At 43.6% G+C, this 22,034-nt stretch overlaps 1 protein-coding gene across 1 annotated transcript in view; it reads left to right on the top strand.

Moving 5' to 3' along the window:
* The window catches only part of PGM5 (phosphoglucomutase 5), a 188,365-nt gene extending 166,514 nt beyond the window's left edge, over window positions 1-21,851 (top strand). Inside the window, exon 11 of the mRNA XM_036855685.1 lies at window positions 20,347-21,851. Coding sequence (XP_036711580.1) covers window positions 20,347-20,436 — 90 coding nt within the window. The 3' untranslated portion in view covers window positions 20,437-21,851. The remainder of the gene's footprint in view (window positions 1-20,346) is intronic.
* Window positions 21,852-22,034: the final 183 nt, after the last annotated feature.

The following is a 22,034-nucleotide window of genomic DNA, read 5'->3' on the forward strand; positions in this document are numbered from 1 at the left end:
TTCTACTTGTGCAAAGCCAGGGGTGCCCTGACATTGTGTTCTCGTGTGAATGGGGCTCCCAGGAGTGGCTAACAAGGCATGATTGCATTTCAGATGCTTTCTCAGTGACCCTCAAACCCACCGCCCACAGAAGCCCCACATCCCTTAGGAAACCAAGTCTATTGTTGCCTTTTGTTCTTGGTTTGCTTTCAGTTACAGCCTCAGGTATTACAATGAGGATGGGCAGTATGGTATTCAACAAAAGCTAAGATACTTTGATAACTGACTAAGATTTTCCAGCTGTACATTTTGTACTGTCTTTAACCACCTGGGCGTTTCTCTATTGGTGAATCCAACTGCTGACCCTGACTTACATCAACATAGGGTATTTCATTTTGCTACTGCTCAGAATTTGCAGTCCTGTTGAATTCACCGTCCATGTAACGAATACGATTCACTAAGCAGTTTAAAAGCAGATATAATTTATACTGTTTCTATCAGTACCTGAAACTCTTGCTCCCCAAGGACTAGTCCTTGGTTCAGTAGCATCAGCATCACCTGGTTGCTTCTGAGATGCAGAATCTCAGGCCCCACCCCAGACCTGCCAAATCAGATTTTGCATTTTAAGAAGCTCCCCAGGGGATCTGTGTCAACATTCAAGTCTGAGCGTTCCTGCTATGGTAACCGTCAGCATCCTTATTTCCACCTCTGTTTGGCAGGATTGACTTTCCCTCCAGACCAGATAAATCCCTCTAAAGCCAAACCGCTAGGAGGCATTTATAGGGGTAACTGGCCTCTGCTATTCTCTCCTCCTGGAAAATTACAAAAAGTGCAGAAGATAACCCAGACAAATGTCCCAAGACCTTTGAAGACCTGTTTCCACTGCTCAGAAACTTAACAAAACAAGAAACAAGAAAATCAGTTTTACTTTGCATCCCCATAGAAACCCTACCTCAGTATCAACTCCATAGTGTTAGACTGTGTTTCCTTCACACAGTGACACTAGTCAAACTGAGAGATTCAAAATAACCTGGGGATGAAGAAAGTTCTGATCTGATTTTACAAAGATAGGAAGCCTTGCCAAAATTGTGGGTAGACAGTCTAGCACCACTTCGATCAAAAGGCCCACAACATACTTCAAGGACTTAAGGGCAATCTGGCAGCCGCGTCACAGAGGCAAAGTCCATGGAAGAACATATTCTTTTGTCAAAAGTGGAAGAAACTTTCAGTGACTGCACAAATCAAATGTATATTCACCGTGCATAAATTCCACCCGCGGTCTTGATGTCGCAGGGAAGACTGGGTAGAGGGCTCACTGCTGTCACCTTAGAGCCCGGCGTTGAGGATTCCGCTGCACCGCCTCCGCTCAGGCAGCCTCACGGCACAAGTTCTCTCTCTCCCTGTCGCTTCTGCTTCTCGTACTCCCTGGGGTGGTCCTTGCTAACTTACTGCTTTAGACACAGACACACCTGAAGGAATGTGTTCTGAGTATAGACACGTCTGTTCCGCCTGTTTTCAGCTTTGTCTTGTCCACTTGCCATCTGACTTTGTTCCCTCTGGCTGGATAGAGGGGCCCCTGGTGCACACAAACAAAAAAGGCAGGGATTTCCTGGGGCCCAGAGCCTCTGACTGATACAGAGAGATCTTAGTTCTGACCAGAGTGACTTTAGGTGTCTTTCATTCAAAGAGCTGAGAACACTGGTGATATTCTTAATCTTTTTTTATCTGATCTTCCATCAGAAAAGATCATATGAACTTCATTTTATGGCAGAGGAGTTGTTGTCTGTCTATCAAAGGTCAACATGCTGGGGCTAGAATGCTGGTCTACTCACTTCCGCCCCCTGCGGTTCTAGCAAGCCAGGCTTCCTGCTTCAAGAATAACAACAACAACAACAACAGTAATATATCCATTAGCTTGTGTTAGATGCCTGCCTGTATTGGGTTAGGGTAGAATGCTAAGTGTTCTGTGTGAGTTACATCTGATTCTCACCACAGTCCAACGGGATACGTACTCATCCATTCTTGTCATGCAAATGATAAAACTTTGGCCCTGAGGATTTGAATAACCTACTATTTCTAAATGATATAGCTGGTATTTGAACCTAGGCTCTGGCCCCAGAGCCCATGGTCTTAGCTAGGGTGCTGTGCTATGTGGTATCAAAAAATATAGAGATGTGCAGCCAGCTATGAAAAAATAGAGTAATCAGGGTGCCCGTCTTCAGTCTGGTATATCACTGATGCGCCCAACCCGTCCTCTAAGAGTATTCTCAGGTGCAACCCCTGAGCCCCACAATTCCAGAGCAGTGGGAAGTCTAGTTTCTCCTTTAGACTTCCTACCCCCTGTTTATGTCCTCAAATCCTTTCCAAAGAACTAGTCCTCTCTTAGAAGGCTGTACCTTCTAGAGGCTAGAGAATGTCACAATGCTACCTGTGACCAGTTACATCAAGTGGGCTGGGGGGTGGCAGTTATGGGACATGCAAAGAGACTGTTAACTTTTCCCCTGGAGAAGTAGTGTCACCACCCCAGTGTGGGCTCCCCAATGGTGGGCCTGAAAGGAGCTGGTGGGCTAGGCCACTGAAGATCCCCCTAGGCCTCGGTGGTTTCTCAAGGTGGGAGAGGAAAAGAGCCCACGTTCTCAGAACTGCGCTCAGCCAGGAGTTCTCCCTGCCAAAGTGGACCTAGAGTCTCCTCATCTCTCTCCGTGGCTTCCTTTGCACGCTGCTTTGCCAGCCTCGGGAGTGCCGCTGGGAGGGCTGGGTTGAGAGGAGACAGCTCCTGGATTACAGTCCTGTGTCTCAGTCATGATCAGCTCAGCCCATGTGGAGAATCTGAATCTCAGAGACTGTGGGTTGGGGACGACCTCAGCCCCTTCATTCCCCAAAAGTGTTCTGGGGTCCTCGTGCAAATCTGCCGGCCCTCACTCACCGTCTTCAAGCTCCTCACAGTGAGACTGCCTGTTTCAGAAAAAGAAAACATGTAAATTAGAATGTCCTAGATTCCTGGATATAGAACTATCCCGGTAAGATGCATCCTCATTAATATTGAAATCATCTAATTGCTTCTATTTCATTATTGCTTATTCAGTGATAGCCAGTTCAGATGCCTGTCAAGACAGGCAGCAAATTCTAGACTGGGGCTAGTTTAAGACCATAGAGCACAGTGGGAACTCTGGTGACACTCAGCTCTCTCCAGTTATTGCCTTGTTAATCTATGAGCCCAGGGTTGCCAGATCCCCCGAATTTTCAGAAATCTAGATTTCATATGAAATTTAATATTGGCAGGAAAATTATTATCAAAACAAAAACAAAACCCTGTCTGTGTGAAGGACTTCTAGTATGGGTGGGCTAGATGATTCAAACTAACCTTCCCTCTGAAAAGAGCAAAGCTGAAAGAAATCTATAAAAGTATCTTTGGAAAAGCATCAATGACCAATGACCTAATAAGATAGCAACATGAATAGGAGGGAGGTTGGGGCTCAGGGAAATGAGCCAGAGCTCTTTCTATCCCGGGGCATCTGCCTACCCAGGCGAAGGGCTAAGAAGAGCAGCTTTTGGCAAATTACACAAGGTGTAGGTGACAGGCATCAGGTCCAATGCAGAACCTGGTCCATTTCCACCTGCCTCTGCCACCCAAAAGACGAACCAAAGGAGGCGAAGAGGCAGACCTGTGTGGCACATTCCTGTGGCTGAAGGAAAAATAGTTAGAGCTAAGAACTCACCAAAGGCAGAGATCTTGGTACAGTAACCCCTGTTCTAGATTGTAAATTTGAAGGGAATCATTCCAAAGGTAGACTACAGACTGTAATCCAGGGGTTATAAAGCCACGGCTCTGAACTACTAGTGCCCTCAGGCATCTCACAGGAGGCGATGAAGGACGCTAGTAATATCCTAGGTCTCAAGTTATTTCTATAATAATTTTTTCAAACAAAATGGCCAGCAAACAGTAAAAGGTTACAAAGCACCTGAAGAGACAAAGCAGTGTGCACCAGAATCAATAGACAATATAGAATAGAGGGTAAGACACGTGGAGGATACATTGAGGTCTAGCATAATTTAATTGGAGTCTCAAAAGGAGAGGAGAGAGACTGGCTTATAGGTAAAACTTGAAAAGATAATAGCTGAGGATTTCCCAGAACCAATGAAGGAAAGCAATCCACTGGTGCTAGAAGCCTGAGCAGAGTAAATAAAAATAAATGCACATCTAGACACATCAGACTAAAACTACAGAAGATCAAAGACAAGTTGCTTGATTGACAACTAATTTTTCAACAGCAACATTGAAAACCAGAAGGCTGACATAAAATAACTGACAGTCTAGAAACGATCTTTCTAAAATGAAAGCAAAATGAAGACGTTTTTAGACAGACAAAAACTGAGAGAATGGGCTATCAGCAGCCCCATACAGAAAGAATTCTCCAAGATATTCTTCAGTTAGGAGGAAAATTATCCCCCATGGAACCTCAGAGATGCATCAAGGAATAAAAAGCAAAGAAAAATTAAAAATAGGGGTTGGTTTATGTGAACATTAGCTGTATAAAACATAGTAATGTCTTATGATGCTGAAAATTTTTATCATATTAATATTATAAAGAACTAAAATGTACAACCATAATAGCTCTAAGAACTGTGAGAGTAATCATACGTAAGATGTACTAAGATCCTTGCATATTTTGGAAGAAAGTAAATTTATGGATCATTATTAGACTTTGATACGTCAAGGATTCATGTTGTAGTTTCTAGGTGACCATCACAGACACACACACAAAAATAGAAAGAATATAACTTCCAATCTAAGAGAGGAAAACAGAAAATAACTTAAAAAAATCAATCCAAGAGAAGAAAGAAAAACAAGTTGGTCAAATAAAAAGCATGTAAGATGGTAGATTTAAACACAAATGTATTTGTTATTACTTTAAATATAGATGAACTAAGTGCTCCAGGGAAAAGACAAAGTTTGGATTTTTTTAAAAAGACAAATATAAGCTCATTATAAGAGACACATTTTATATAAAAATACAGAAAATTTGAAAGTTAAAAAATGGAAAAATATATACAAATAACAACCAAAAATCTGACTAGTTAGTTTCAGATAAAGATCAAAAGTATTGCTTAATATAAAGAGGGACTCTTCAAAATGATCAAAACTTTAACTCCCCCCCAGGAAGACCTAATAATTTTAAATTTATAAAGCAAAAAATTGGTAAAACTATAAGAAGAAATAGAGAAACTGACAATAGCCCTGGAATATTTTAACAGCCCTCTCAGGAATTATTAGAACAAGGAGATAGAAAAATTAATAAGGCTGTAGAATATTTGAACAACATTGTTAACATGCCTTATTTAATGGACTTATATAGATACTACAGCAAACAATATCAACATATAAATTGTTTTCATGACACAGGCAACATGTATAAAAATTCACTATAAAAATTAACTATGTATAAAAATTAACTAGGCAATGAAACAATGCAGAGTATTATCACAAGGGCAATTAAGTTAGAAAGTATCAATAATAACAAAACGGATACAGAAAAGCATTTGATAAAATGCTTTCCTAAATCATCTATTCATGATAAAAACTCTGCAGATAGAAATCAAAAGGAAGTCCTTTAATCTCATAAAGAACATTGCTAAAGAAAACTCTTGGACGTGGGCTATATGTGCTGACAGTATGTCATGCTAACTAGGGAAAAAATTTGATGAGTTCATGTAGAACTCAAATGCTCAAGGGCCGCAGAAGCACAAGCATCAGCTTTACATGTAATTCAAGTATGTAACTTCTATGCACTTCCCTGTGATTGCTGCATTTCACAGTTCTTAAAAAGGTAGTTTTCAAATAGCGTACCTGAAACAGAGAAACCTTTTGCAGTGAAGGCATGAAGACAAATATTTTAAATATTCAGAAAACGGAAACTTTTCCCTCAGTAGAAGGGCAATCTAGGGTAGTGAGATACAGCCCAGCTTTGCTGTTAAAATAATGGCACCAACTGGGTTCAGAGCTCAGCTCTGCCACTTACCAGCTGTGTGTCTTTGAGCAAGTGATGTAACGCCTCTGAGCCTCCGTTTTCTCATCTGTAAAATGGGGATAATATTACCTACCTCACCTGATAGATATATCTGTTACAGATTACATAAAATATAACCATCTATTATAAAGGTTAACTCAACGCATGAATTTGGAATAGTGCTTGGCACATGGTACATATTCAGTATCAGCTATTAAAAACTGCTGAAGAAGAATTAAAACTTCAGAACCCGAGGCACAAACTATAGATGAGAGCAAGGAAAGGAATTTCCTTTTCCCAAGACTTTTGCAAGCCAGTAAATCAATTCTCTGTCTTCTTGTGTAGCCAATTCTATTGCCTGTGACCTAAACCCAGCCAGGAAACATAACATCTTCTGGCTTCCAAGACTGCTTAGGCAAGAGCGGGAATTATCTGATGTTCATATGTGCAAGCTGCATATTTAGCAGGGTGAGGCCTCCTGGCAGCCTTCAGTGACAGAGTCACAAGTGCAGGGCTGGGAATGCCGCTGAGGGCCATGCTGTATCTCATTTCATGTTTATCACCTTATGGAGCAGGAACAATTATGAGCATCCCAATTTCAAAATTGATGCACAGTAAAATACAATGATGCACAGAGAGATTAAGAACCTTATCTAGTGAGTGCTGGAGGTGGAATTAAGCCCAAGCCTAATGGATCCATGCATTCAACCAACATACTATAAGTTCTGTCACTGTACTTAAGCCTTAACTTCTTTCTCTACCTCATGAACGGTCAAGCAATGTATCAGCCTAAAGTTCTGTTTAGACGGCTCACCTTTCACTCTGGTTGCCTATTGTTGCTTCACAAATCACCTTAACACTTGGTGGCACCCTACAACAATGATTTCTGCCCGCTCATGGACCCTGTAGGCTAGGAATTTGGACGTGGTACAGTGGGATAGCTTGCCTCTGCTCCCTGATGTCTGGGGTCTCTGATGGGAAAACTAGAAAAACTGAGAGTGACTCAGATGGCTGGGAGCTGGAGTCTTCTGGAGGCCTCTTTACCTTTTTGGCCTCGAGATAGTAAGTCTTCTTGCATATAACATTGCTGAGGGCAATATGGGGAAGCTGCCGGGCTACGTGACCCAGGCTCACGAGTCACAGAACAGCACTTCTGTCAAACTGTATTGGTTGAATAAGGCTGCCAAGTTTCAAGGGAAGAGGGACTAGACCCACCTCTTAATGGAAAGAATCCCAAAGAATTTGCATCCATGTTTCAAAACTATTACATCATTCTTATCCTTTTAATTGGCTTCAGAATATCCAATATAATAAAGATGGCCTAATACCTAAAGGCAAACGATAGTTCAGCAGTATAGAGTTTCCAAGACATATTCTCTTTCTTCACACCTTCTGATTTGGAAAATGTTTTTGAAATGGCATTTCCCACTTCGTTTTAGTGAATAATATTTTCATTCGTCCAGATGGGCTAGACCAGTGCCATGGTAACCAACAACCCCAAAATCTCACTGGCTTAAAACCACCACTGAAAATAAGGTTTACTTCTAATTCCTATTATATATTCACCACAGCTTGGCTGGGTGCTTGCCTCTGTGTTCTTACTCCAGGGTCCAAGTGTACAGAACAGGTGTCTAGAACATCGCTGTGTTAGGGAGGGAGAAATTGTCCTCTACCCTCTAGGTTCTTCTGTCTGGTCTAACTGACGTGAGACAGATTAACAGGAGAAAATCAAACAAAATTTTAATAACATGTCTACAATTGGGGAGACCCAGAAAAACTGAGTAACTCGCCCAAATGGCTGAAACCTTCACCTTAAATACCATCTTCAGCTAGAGATAAAAGAAGCTGTTGTAAGGGCTTGGGACTTCAAAAGGGAGGCAGGCAGTTGACCTGGAGATGGAAAAGCAAATGTTTGGTAAATAAATGTTTTCTGGGCTGTGCAGAAACAATGGGACTTAGAGTGGATGCATCTCTAGGCCCTGTTTCTCCCCCGACACCAAGCCCATATTCTTTGCAGATGTCTCTGGTGAAAGCTCTATTCTGGGAACAGGCCCTCTATCTAATTTATTTTTTAGGCAGTTAGGGGGAAAGTCAAAATTTCTTCCTGAGTCTTTTGGGCCTTCATTGTTTTCAGCTCGAAATAACCTACGTGCTAAAGAGGCACTTTGGAGTGGCAGATTTGCTCCCCAACAGCTGGTTACCGTAAGGAGAGGAAGAGCTTTGGCTGAAAGTGACCACATCTCCTCTGCTCTTAACCCACTGCCTGGAAATTGTCAAAGGGCCCCGCCTGACCATGAGAAGGCCTGGAAGCTCAGCCTTCTGTGGCAGGGAGGAGAGAAACACTAGGTATCGGTGTGTGACACTGATGACACCACAGTGATCCAGTAATGCCATGAAAGAAAGGAAGCTTAAATGTAGTATTTGGAATAGTCTTTCTGAGCCTAGACCTATGAGGGCTTTGGAACCAAATATTTGTAACTGGTCTTTGGAAGTGTGGAAAGGTGAGTTAGTTTGGATGAATATGAACAGTGTGCAAACGTGTTCAATTTCTGTTAAATGAACCAAATTCAAAAGTCCAGTGGACACTGCAGACTGAGGAAGATACAGGGAAGCTGGCTGAGGTTCCAAGCTTGGTTTCATGATCCTAAAGTGCACCTTGAGGAAAAACCTATGACCACCTATGTCTAAGAATCACACGTCTCCAGGGATGCCCTATAGTCCTGATAGACGTTCCATATTGGGCCTCAAGTTGTACAGCCACTAAACCCAGGTTGGCTGCAGGTGCTCTTCCAGGGTGGAGAGGGTGTAAGATCTGGGGTCAGGACACCTTGAAACTCAGTCAGGAGCTTTTTGGTACTGTATCCATAGGTCTCTTCTTTCCCACATGAAGCCACAACTCAGGAGCAAAAGCCGCACTCAGGAGCAGCCCTGGGGGCGTACACCACCCTCTCACCAACACACCCACCACCCACATCGCTGACAGCAGCCAGCTTCCTGTGACAGGCATGGGTGACTACAGGGTATGCACCCCGTGGCAAACCCTGGGGTCGGAAATTCAAATGACCGGCAGATAACTCACCAATGTGAACAGGGCAGCAGGGCATAGAACAGTAGGAAGTTGTTAGTTAGAACTGGCATGCCATCTAAAGGCATTCAGTTCATATTTTTTAAAATACATATTAATTTTGTGCCAGCAAAAATAAGAGATGGTTGAGTGGATCTGGTGGCCATGGATCTCCAGTTTGCATGTCCCAGTCTAGCCCCATCACAGTAGGTAAGTGTTCCCTATTTCATGGAAAGAGAATGAAGGTTCAGGGAGGTTAAGGCACGTGCCCAAGCTTGCACAGCTCATAAGGGGTAGAGCCAGGCAGTTTGGCTTCAGAGTCCATGCTTATAACCACCATTCTTCACTGCAGATTCTAGAATAAGTGTACTTTCAAGACCTGGGTATGCACCAGAATCACTGTGGGAGCTTGTAGAGCTACACATTCCCTTCCTGGTCCCTAAATTCACTGAAACAGCATCTCCATGACGGGAGCCCACAACAGCATCCCCAGGTGATTCTTACCTCGTCCTCAGGTAGCAGTCTGCTGACCAATCTTTGGGAGACTTCTGTTGATGCTTTTAATCCACCTCTAAGGAGCCAGGCTTTCTGGGATCTATACGCAGAAAGCCAAGCTGAATCACATTATTGTTCCAACCCTAGGAACCTAGTTTTTAAAAAATGACGACTACTAATAACCTAGACCTTGGCTTCAAAAGAGGAGGCAAATGGCTACAAGGAGAGTCCTTTGAGAACTTGAACTGGAGAGTGGTTCTTTTTTTTTAAAACCTCTGCTTTCAGTCTTGCAGTTATATTTCTGGTAACAGTTTTGCAAGTGGCGGTAGGGAGGTGGGCACCTCTAGGTTCCCTCTAAACTGGAAAGTGCATTCTACATCAGGGAAACCTTTGAAGTCTGCTGTGGAGTCGAAACGTGAAGACACGGTAGGGACATTGGAGGAGGAAGGCAGAAATTGTGGCGATCTGAACCAGTTAGTCATTTCCCACCTTTTTGCAATGTTTTTCGTGGCAGATGAGGGGATAGAAAGAGAGAAGAGAGGAAAGAGGAAAAGGGAAAGAGTGACCAGGGGAGCGGTTCTATAAAATGGAAGCTCTGAACTCTTGCAGTTTGGTCTGTGTTTGCACGACAGGACAATGAAAGGCCACCAAGATTCTGCTTAGTGCCTTGTGGCCGTGCCCCCAAATGCTGGCCAGCATGTTTGTTTTCTCTCCTTCTCCAGCCCAACACAGTACTTCTGAGTAGGGACCGGAAGCAGCTCCAATTTATAGGAATAAAGAGGAAAAATGGCTTCATGACTCCTCTGATTTATTTTGGATTTGCAACCTAAGCACTGCCTTTTGCTTCCTAAAGTCCCAAGTCAGTTGCAAAGGTGGGGAGGGCTGTGGAGAAGGAGGCCCAACTGGCCTGGTCAGTGTGGTTTCTGTTAGGCTCGTCACTGCATTCCCAAAACGCTAGCTTAGTTTTTGCTTTGATTGAACTTCTTTGGGAGTATCTCATCGCTTATATCCTGGAATGGCTTTCTCCCCCTCAGAAGAGAGCTTTTATGGAGGCCTGTTTTCTGACGTTCACAAAATAGATGGGTTCCCTCAGGGTTGGGCTCGGAATTCAGATTTATCTATAGTCATTTTTCATATTCTCTATTTTGGTTAATTTTAGGTCCATTTTGGATCAAGATGGATAGATAGATTTATTACATGAAAAGGGGATTAAATTTAGGACCATGGTTGTATGTATTATATTAAAGAGCAAAATGTTTGCAGTGTTTAGCATTTGCACTTAACTTTTTGTTTTTTTAAGGACCAATCTTTTTTTAAAATTTATTTATTTTATTTATTTTTATTTTTGGCTGCATTGGGTCTTTGTTGCTGAGTGTGGGCCTTCTCTAGTTGCAGCCAGAGGGGGCTACTCTTTGTTGTGGTGCGCGGACTTCTCATTGCCATACTTCTCTTGTTGCAGAGCACGGGCTCTAGGCGTGCGGGCTTCAGTAGTTGTGGTGCATGGGCCCAGTAGTTGTGGCTCGCAGGCTCTAGAGCGCAGGCTCAGTAGTTGTGGCTCAAGGATTTAGTTGCTCCACGGCGTGTGGGATCTTCCCGGACGAGGGTTTGAACCTGTGTCCCCTGCATTGGCAGGCAGATTCTTAACCACTGTGCCACCAGGGAAGCCCTCACTTAACTTTTATTAGCAACAAATGTATTTGATTTTTTTTTGTTACAATTTCTCTTCTAGACACTTCTCAGGTGGATTTGAAATAGCTAGTCATCTTTGTTACCCAAAATCTGGGCTTCTGTAAACAGGACAGCATCTCGCCTCTAGGGCCCCTTTGTGCAAATTAGAAAAAGGCTCTCTCAACGGGAATGCACAGGGTGGTGAGGCTAGGGGATGGCATCTTTGTGAAAAGACAAAGGCACCCTTCCTCTGGGAAAATGCAGCCCCTTGCCAGGATGCCTGGCTTGCTGAGAGAAGCTGGCATAGGTTTCCACCCCTGCTTACGTCTTTGGGCAGGGCCCTTATAAATTTGCCCTGACAGTTAGTTACAGATTCCTATACTTGGCTCTCTCTGTTACATTGTGTAAGTGTTCAGGATTTGAAGGGCAATGTAATCAGAAACTTTCTCCCTACTGTATAGCACAGAGAACTATACTCAGTATTTTGTAATAACTTATAAGGGAAAAGAATCTGTAAAAGAATATATATTTATATATATAAATAACTGAATTATATATGTATAACTGAATATATAACTGAATCACTTTGCTGTAGACCTGAAACTAACACAACATTGTACATCAACTATACTTCAATTAAAAAAAGACTTCAGGGGGCTTCCTTGGTGGCGCAGTGGTTGAGAGTCTGCCTGCCAATGCAGGGGACACGGGTTCGGGCCCTGGTCTGGGAGGATCCCACATGCCGCGGAGCAACTGGGCCCCGTGAGCCACAGCTGCTGAGCCTGCGCGTCTGGAGCCTGTGCTCCGCAACAAGAGAGGCCGCGATAGTGAGAGGCCCGCGCACCGCGATGAGGAGTGGCCCCCGCTTGCCGCAACTAGAGAAAGCCCTCGCACAGAAACGAAGACCCACCACAGCCAAAAATAAATAAATAAATAAATAAAAGACTTCAGAAAAAAAAAAGAAAGAAACTTTCTCCAGTGCTGAGACGCATTGGAAACAAAGCCAGAGGATGCCTCCAAGTTTATAATTACAGCAGGTATGGATTTTTCCACGACTCCTGTGATGCAAGAAATGTCACATTTCTGTATTGTATGGATCTCTAACTCCCGTCTGAGTTGGCAAGAAGGTCAGCAGTAGCCATCTGGGCTCCTTCCCTTTTCCAGATCATATAAAACAGCTCAGAGGGGATGGAGCAGGGAGAGGGCACACGCCATCCTGGGGGAGAGTGCAGGTCTCTGTGGTTGCCTTCACCTCTGCTGTTGTCCTGTCCTCTGTCTGGGGCACTGCTCTGGGCAGGGGCACAGGGTCTTTTCCCTAATAGTCCTCTCCACTGCCACAGGCCATCCTTTTCTCAGAGTTCTTTTCCCTTTCCTGCTTTCTCGGATTGGACAGCTTTCCTTTTCTTTGAACTCTGGGTTGTGAAGGTTTCATTCAGCCCTTTCTCCACATTAGCAGTTAGTGCTAATTAGAACCACCCAAGCACCTGCTAACCCTTCACAGTCAGAGCAGTTCCTGGCTTCCCCTTGGGCTGAGGAAGAGGCAGGAGGGGAGACTGGATGGACGGTCTCATCTCGTCCGGGTGAATCTTCCTGATGAAGGGGGTGCAAAGCACAAGTGAGTTTCTCACTATACTGCCCACTGCACTAAACACTCGAAACAATATCCCAAGCCCACCATTTCTTTCAGCATCTCTTATGGGCAAGACACATAGTATTGGGAGGGAAACAGACACATTTAAGAAAAATTTTGCCTTCTAGTAACTTAGAGTTTAGTTGAAATGTGACAGAGGAAAGAAAAGAAAACCCCTACAAATTCCTGTAAATCAAGATAAGAAGGAATCATCAGAGAAGCAAGTGAAGGGGTCAGAGAATGGAGAGATCCTTCCTGGGACTATCAGAGAGATTTCCTGAAAAAGGCCTTGAGGGATGGGTGAGATTTCAGCATCGGTCCAAAATGAAAGAACAACACGTGTAAAAGTGGAGAAGAGCGTGGCCTGAGAGGGCACCGTTCAAGGGGCGCAGTGGGGTAAGACAAGGAGCAGGCAGAAGACTGGGGAGGAATTGTGGAAAGGAGGGGTGTATTCATTTCCTTTGGCTGCTGTGTAACAAATCACCACAAACTGGGTTACTTAAAACAATAGAAATGTACTCCCTCAGAGTTCAAGAGGCCAGAATTCTGAAATCAAGGTGTCGGCAGGCACACACTCCCTTGGGAGCCTCTGGGAGAGGATCTTTTCCTCGCTCTTCCATCTTCTGGTGGCTGCAGGCATTCTTTGGCTGGTGACCACCATCTCTGTCCCCATTGCCACATCACTTTCTCCTCTGTGTGTGCATATGATCTCCCTCTGACCCTCTCCTATAAGGACTCTTGTGATTGCATTTAGGGCCCAGCTGGAAAATCCAGGATAATCTTGTCATCTCGGAATCTTTCACTTAACCACATCTGCAAAGACCCTTTTTCCAAATAAGGTCACGTTCACAGATTGCAGGGGACAGGAATGATATCTTTGGGGGTTGAGGCATAGTATTCTGCCTACGAGAGAGGGTAAGACCCAACTGTCAAGAAGCTGACAGCCATACTGCGAGGGCAGACCTTAGGCTTAGGAAACCATCCAGGACTTTTACATTAGGGTTCCTAAAAGCGCACTCTGGTGAGCCTGGGAAGAGTCAGCAGACTCCTGCAAGCCAGGGGTAGTAGGGGACTGTGTTAAAGGAAGGAGCCATGGGATGAGAAGGAGTGGGTGACTGCTTAGATGTGGGGAAAAGAGAGAAAGACTCACCAAAGTGCACTTCCAGCCCAGCTGATGGAGAGATTGGTGGGATCTGCTAGTAGCGGAAAGGGGAAGGTGGTGCCATGAGCTGATTTGGTGAGGAAGGTAATTTCAATTTGCAAGACGTTTAGTTTTACGAGGAAAAAAAGCTTTTTCTCACTGGTGGTAGAAAGCTGGATAATGATGGTTCCTCAAAATGATCCAAGAAAAACATACTCGGGGTTTGTTTATTAGTGTGATTTTGTTTTAATTTGTTTTAAAATTTTGATTTATTTTAGTGCACAAACAGACCAAAGGTAACTCAGGAAATCCAAGAGTAGGGCCAGGTCTCGGACACTAGACCTCGAGCAAGTTATTGATTCAGGCCCGCCTGGCAAGAGTTAGTGGATCTTTACTTTCGAGATTATTGCGACGTACGCCATCCTTTTCTCTCTACCAACTCTTTATTCATTTCCCTCTGCTCTGTTTAATTTTTATTTCTCCAAGATCTTTTCTAAATTTCTTAGAATTTTTCATATTTCTCAGAATCTCTGCTTTCTCGTAATCCTGGATTACCCTGGCGCCTTATGCCCTTGTGATTAGTGAATTATAACCTCGTGGTTAATTTAGCTCCCACTGCTGGCTGGCTTATTCTTTCATTACTTACCAACTTAAAAAAATTGATCAGAAAAAATCTGATCAGCTGGTTCAGGTTTTGCCTCAGGCTATTGCTCAGTCACTGGCCAGCCTTTGGATCAGCTGCCTGTAGGTCAGGGACCTACTCCTGGTCCAGTCAGCTATGGCCAAGGAGTGGGATCATGTGAACAAACCAGGCAACCTAGCCTCCAGCTGGAGCAAGGAATTTGACAGGCACACTCATGGGCGTACCTTAGGACAGAGGTTCTCAAAGTGTGGTTCCAGGACCAGCAGCATCAGCATTGCCTGGGATTTGTTAGACATGCAGATTCTTGGGCCCCAACCCAGATGTCCTAAATCAGCAACCCCAGGGGAGGAGTCCAGCAATCTGCATTTTATCAGGCCCTCCAGGTGATCCTGATACACACTCAAGTTTGAGAACCACTGCCTTAGACTAAGCAGACTGCACACGGACTAAAAATGAATGTTTGAATGAAATCATGAGAGAAAGGTGGTTCATCTTTAACCCAAGAAGGAGTGTTGATGCAAGTTGCCTCTAAGCATCAGGCGAACGTGGCATTTGTTGTAAATCCCTGTTTTATGGATGTCGGAATGTCAGTGTTTTATGTTGTTGAATGATCTGCATTCTCCAGGTTTTATTACCTGCCTCAAACCATGAACTAGGATAAGTACTGTCTTCCGCATGCGCTCCTTCCCACATGGATACTTCTCTGACTCTCCTCATGCACAGTCCTCATTGGGACCAGCCAAGCCCTGGGCTCCCTCCACAGATTCGGACAAATTTTACTTAATAAGTGATTGTGTTTCTGGTTAGCATTTGTTTTTCTCCAAAAAAATCAGTTAACTATTTACTTTGAGTCTTGTGACATTCAGATCATTTACACCTCTCCTTGTCTATTGCCGGTCAGGGTAAGAAGTTCATTTGTTAGGGGCTTGTTTTTATGGCTCCAATTTACATGAATGTGAATCAAAACAACAACAATATAGAACAAGAGAGAAGATGAAAAAGAAAGGGAAAGAAGAAAGCTTCTCTTTCCTTCCGCGGGTTGTGAACAGGTTAAAGCCTAACACAGGGCTAGGATGAGGCTGAGGTTAGCAGGGTGTAGAATTTAAGGGGGTGCCAAAAAATTCAGTACTCAAGACAAATATTGTAATGCAATACTTTAAAAAATCAAAACCAATGCAAAAAAATCCATGATGAACAAAGTATCAGAATTTTAAATAGAGACAGATTCCATTTCCCTCTCTAGGCTTATTAACTTGAGGTGACAGCAAAAGCCACCCAAACCTCCAAGGCTGAATGGAGCCGCGGTGTGAGTACCCTCGAATGGAGGCATTGCCGATGCCGTTTGCTGCAGGATGAGCTCTCACTGTGTCCTACTCTTGAGTGTAGAAAAGCTATGTCAAGCACTCTGAGAAGCACTGGAATTAGAAAAAAGATGCTATATTTCTAATAGATTATAGTCTCTATTAGTTTATTTCCTTCATTCACCAAGAGTCACCTTGGAACGTCTAATACATTCACAAAACCGGAAATGCTCTTCTCCCCACTGTCTATCTGTTCTTGGTCAGTGGGGATGGCTAATCGGTCCTATCTGAGCCCCCATCTGATGTGGGACTGGTCTAGTACAGTGGGATGATGATCCTACCTTTTCTTTATCTCTCCTCTTAGGCTCATCTTGTCCGCTCATTTTTCCTTGTCATTCATGGGTCTCGTGTTCAGAATTGTGTCATGGAAAGAGCAGTAGAGGAAGAATCACTATGTCCTTATCCCAGCTCAGCCACCAAACAGACGTGTGACCCTGGGCCAATCACATCTCCTCTCTGGGCTCAGTTTCCTTATCTGTCACGTGAAAGAATCAAATTAGATCATCCCATGCTCCTCTCTGTTTTTTAAGCTCTGTGTCCAGCTCCTCCTCAGAAATTTCACATCTGCAGGCTTCTAAGTTTTCACCCCTCTTCTCACTCCCCAGTCTGAGGGCCTTTCCAATTGCTTCAGAAAAATGAATCTCCCTCTCTCCCTTTTCCATGATGAATGGTTGATCAAATGAGAAAAGTATCTGGGAGTCACACGTACCAAAGCTGTGATTTCTAAAGAAAAACATGACAGTAAAAATTCGGTACTACTGACCCTCCGGCTCACCCAGAGTGCCCTTCATGAATGGCCACAGAAGTCTCTATCAGCCTCATCATTTTCTTTTCATCAAACTGATATAGCATCCTTTTATTCCACCAATATTTATTCAATGCCTCCTAAGTAGCAGCACTTTTCTAGTCCTAAATTAGACAAAGCTCCTGCTCTCATGATGTGACCATTCATTCTAGACCATGCATTCTGTGTACACACACACATTCACATGCACACTCAAGCAAGAAAAAAAAATACTTTATGATCCTTAAATTATGACTTGAAGCTCCCATTTCACAAGGCTGGCAAAAAACTCAAACTTGGGCACTTTTAGGGACCTCTCCCAGAATTCCCTAGGATCCTACAAGCATCTAAAGACTTTCTGGGTTTCTGAAAAATGTGTGAAAGGAACTCAGTAGTATTCAGTCCATGGTGATCATCACTGATGTTTTTCTTCCGAAACCCTCACGGTCTCTTGAGGGCAGATTGTTCCACAGCTTCTGTGTCAGGCTGGCCTGGAACTCTTTGCTCAGGGTGGGAGTTCCCATGTTCAAGGTCTTCCTCATAGAGAATTTCCAAAAATGTGTTTCCTTCCTTTCAATTTGCATAATTACATTGGAAGCCTTCTTCTCTGACATGGTCAGGATAAGGAACAAGTACTTAATTCACTACTCCAAAAAGAGAGTTAAAAGGGGTAATTAAATGTATACATATCTTGACCATTCTATTTTCAGCACAAAACATAATAAATGTATGTTTTTTGCCAATCTTTTAATTTTGGTCCAACACCTTTTCTTTGAATATGAGCATACTCTTTGGTGTTGTGATTATCTTTCTTCAAAAGATTCCCACTCATAATTCATCATCTGTAATGTTCACCTTTAATTTCTTTATTGTCAGTGGGAACTTAAGGCCACTTGTGAGGCAATCTGAAAAAAGAACTTTCTATACTTTAAAAAATTCTCCCCAGTACTTTACAGCATCTCACTCACATCTAATTGGACAGGCATGGCTAATCACCATTATCTAATTCTTTCCAAAACATTCAACTTAATTTTCATAGAAAGAACTCTTCCTATTTATTCTCACATTTCCCTGGTTTACATATAATTTAGTAAATTCATAGTTTCAATAACAAGTACAACAGGCATTAACATATTTAGGAACAAACGTAACTGACTCCTAATAAGCACATAACTGCTAGAGGCAGAAGTAGGTGAGCATGTTAGAGAGTCATCTGTTGGTCACAGACATCCAGTGTGCAGTGGACCTCAGTCAGGATGGTTTACAGAAGAAATGGGCAGCATAGGTTCATCTGTAGAGTTCAGCAGAGATCAGTTAAGAGAACACCTGCAGTGTTTACAGTATCGGTTACAACTGTGCTCCCTTACCCTCTTGCCAATAGGTACCACCACTTAAAGGTAAGGAGTAGAAAATCCTTAATCTTGAAACTCACAATGCTGTCAAACAAAATATGTCTTAATTTTCAGTTCAAAAAAAAGTGAGGGTTAGGGTTAGGGTTTCAAATTCAGTTTCACTGCATTTTCTTAAATTGATAGGATATTTTAGCTTTATTCATCCTCCAGGACCTCAAAGTGATTGATTTTAGCTTTATTCTCTTTCTCTGTCCTCACTTTACCTCTCTTATAGGTGTTATGTAGAGTTAGATAGCCGAAAAGGGGGGAAGAAGGAAAGAGGGGAGAAAAGACAGGAAGAGGAGGAAAGCTAATAATCTGACATCTACACGAAGTGGGTGCTTGGCTCTTAAAAAATCCAGATGCTGCCCTATGGGCATCCTGTGGAACAGGGCCTGGCAAAATGTGCCAGTGGAAAATTTTTCTGGGTACCAGTTGGGTTATTAAAAGGAAAAGAAATGCTTCTGTTTTTGTGTATCAAGTTTATGGACGTGGAACCAGAAGGAAGCAGCACTTGCTTGTGTAGTTGTGAAAAGGCTCTAGATTTTCATCTCTCTTCTGGCTTCCAAGATTACATCTGTGCTGCTTCATCTCTTCATCTTTATAGAGTGAGATAATGTAATACATTTAGCCATAAATGTATTAAACTATGAGACTTGCTGCTAGAGCATTCTTTCCAAAGCACAGCTCTGATAGTGTCACCTTTTAGCTCAGAAACCTCCAACATCTCCCCTTACCTAATGAATTAAAACCTTACACTTGGCCCAGGTGGTTAGGTCTCTCCAAACAAGTCTTGCTCACTTATGGCTCAGGAACGCCCTGTGTCCACACTCCACTCAGGACAACTGGGCTACCTGTGCTTCTGGTGCCCTGGGTGTTTGCTTGGGCTCTTGCTGTCTGATTAGAATGCATGCATTCCCTCCGTCCCTCTATCTGTTAGGAATACATGAAGGTTGCAAGTAATAGAATCTTTCTCTCCCCTCCAAAAATACTGGTTTTATTTTCCTCAATATGCTGTCTTTTTTCCCCTTATGCCAGTATTTCCCAAACTTCTTTTCTGCCAGTACCCCTATATTAGTATTCGTCTTTAAATGGACTTAACTTTGTTTTCACTTAAATCTATTTTTTTATTATAGAAAGCTTACATCAGTGCTCTCCATGGAAAAAAACAGTATCCCTAGGTAAACTCCCTTGATAAATAAAACAGTATCCCTTGATAAATAAAATTCATCCTAAAAAATAAATGCAGTAAAAACATACAATGATATTACCTTCTATCTAGGTAACTCTTGCCTGAGGCATGCTCTGTCCTGGTAAAAGTGTTAAAGATTGGCAGCAAATAGATTTCCTCTTTGATGAAATTAGGAGGATTGAAGAAGAATGGAAAATAGACTGACTTTCTCAGTGTTCTGGTGCCATGCCCGTGCACCATCTAAAATAATCTCCTGCACCACCTAAAATCATCTTGAGTGGTGTGTGCTCCTCCCTTTGGAAAACACTGCCTGAGTCTCATGAAATGATGCACAGCTAAAGGGCAAGACGTGATTCCCACTCCCTTTCATGTCCTTCACCTTTCCAGGAATCTCTTCCCTAGGCCTCTAAACCTCCCCACCTCCTTCTAGGGGACGCTGAGGTGCCCCATGAGCCACTGTGTCATATGATGGGAAGAAATGAGCAGTTATTTTCTGCAGCACTAGCTGATGGATTGGTCTGTCTTCTCCAAAACATCAGGAGAGTAGGTTCATCAGGTCCATGGACTTAGGATGGAGAACGAGTGTTTTTCCTCAAGTTCACGCACGTGTGTGTGGCGGGGGGGGGGCGGGTATGTGTTGGGGAGGGAATGTAGCAGAGGAAGACTGTGGGGTTTTCTGAACTTCCTCGATTCACAGCGCTCTGTTCCTGAAATGCTTCAATACTCTCGTAGTTGGGTTGTGCAAGTTCCCATCTTAGAGCAATGTTTTTGGGAGCCAGGTAAGACTTTGGAGATCAACTGCTCCCTCTCCTCCCCCTAACCCCCCGCCCACTCAGTCTCCTCTTACGGAAGAGGAAACCAGGGACCAGAGAACAGGTGTCCGGATCTGCAAATCAGAACTGAATCCAGATGCTTGGAATAGAAACCCATCCCTACGGCCCTCCTGTGACTGACTCGAGTTGTTCACAGACTTTCTTCCTCCTTTTCCAGGCAGTGCTGAGCCCTCTCATAGCCATCGCGCTGAAAATATCCCAGATTCACGAGAGAACCGGCCGGAGGGGCCCCACTGTCATCACCTGAACGGAGGACAGATCACTCACCACGGCCAAAAGAACGCGCTCGGCGGGGGACGCTTCACTCATGCCTTCTTGCTACCTGTTTGTGCCTCTTACGACTTTGAAAAAAAACAAAGGATGATTTGGTGGTGGGCGGGGTAGGTGGGGAAAGAAAAAAAAGTCTGTTTTGTTTGGGTTTTAGTCAGTTTCTGCAAATGCAACAGGGTCTTCCGTGGTCTCTGAAAGCTGCACTTTCATCTGATATCTGTGCTTTATCACACAAGGGAACCTGCCCTTTTGAGAGAGAATCAGTGGGCTGGGAATAGTCAGGGCATCTGTGCATCATTGGTGTCAGGTGAGAGAAGGTTCTGGAATAACGGAGGAGAGTGCAGTGCCAGAGGTCAGCTGACCCTAAGCCCCAGGTTCTCCCGGACAGACCTAAGAAAGCTCTCCTCAGCAGGGGGAGGATTTAACTTTTCATCCCAGGTCAGGTCTCCCATGGGTGAAAGTTGTAGAACTCCTAATAGCCCACCTCATGCCCACCAACCACCTGATGGCCACTCACCCTCCTTCCCATCTCCAAAGTCCCCATGCCACCCCCTTCACATCTTCAAGAGCTTTCTACAAACCACAATGACACACTTTCAACAAAACATATCAAAGGGTGTTTTTCTCTCTTATTTTGTAAATAATATCAATACTAGCTATTAAGCAGGCTGCATTCCTTCAAATTCAGCCATTCATTACACAGGTGGGAGATCATTTCCTAGCAGGACTCTGAGAATGAACGCTGAACATTTTCGGGCCCTGCCTTGATTATATCACGTGGGTTGGTACATGAGTTGATACTGATTCCTGCTGAGAAGGCAAAATACCACCATGTCGGCTGTCTCTCTGACTTTCTCACTCTGCTAACTTATCTCCCAATAAGGGCCTGTTTTCATGCACTTGTTTGGACACAGTTCAGATCTTACTTGTCATGGCTGTAAAAGGAGACAGTGAAATGCTGTAGAAGTAGGAGATGAAGTGGATGCTGGAAGAGAACCTTGCTGGTGGCACAGTGATGGGCCTGATGAGATGGCAGGGAGGGTGGGGTCCCCTGCTGGAAAGCAGAGGGTCACAGCTGGCTTTATTTGCCCAGAAAAAAGATACTGTGGCCCTGGCAGCCTCCGTCAGTCCTCAGCCAGAACCCTGGGTGCACAGGACCTGTTTGCATATGTTTTGCTTCCTTGGGAACGCACCCACTTATCATGTCATTGGCACAGATAACATGGTGCGCTTTGACCGTTCAGCAATGCGTTATTGCTGTAGTCAAGATTAGGGCAAGCAGGGAGACATTCCCAGCAAGGTATTTGTTTCCATTTTCTATCTATGCTTCTGTCAGAAACTTGCTAGGACCTTTAGTAGCTAATAAAAAAGAAATTTCTGATTTCAACCTTACACAAGAATTGTGGATTTTTGCTTATTTGTTTGTCTTGCCATTTGAGAAACTCCAGTAGTGGTCACTCTTCTGATAAGTCTGCCTTGCAGAACACTTGCAAGGGCTGGTTTTCATCATTATGATCTTGGGAATTTAGTAAATAAATGGAACAGAGAAGACAAAGTTCTCAAAACTGCCTTTGG

This window comes from Balaenoptera musculus, chromosome 6 (assembly GCF_009873245.2).
Source record: "Balaenoptera musculus isolate JJ_BM4_2016_0621 chromosome 6, mBalMus1.pri.v3, whole genome shotgun sequence".
Taxonomy (NCBI): Eukaryota; Metazoa; Chordata; class Mammalia; order Artiodactyla; family Balaenopteridae; genus Balaenoptera; species Balaenoptera musculus.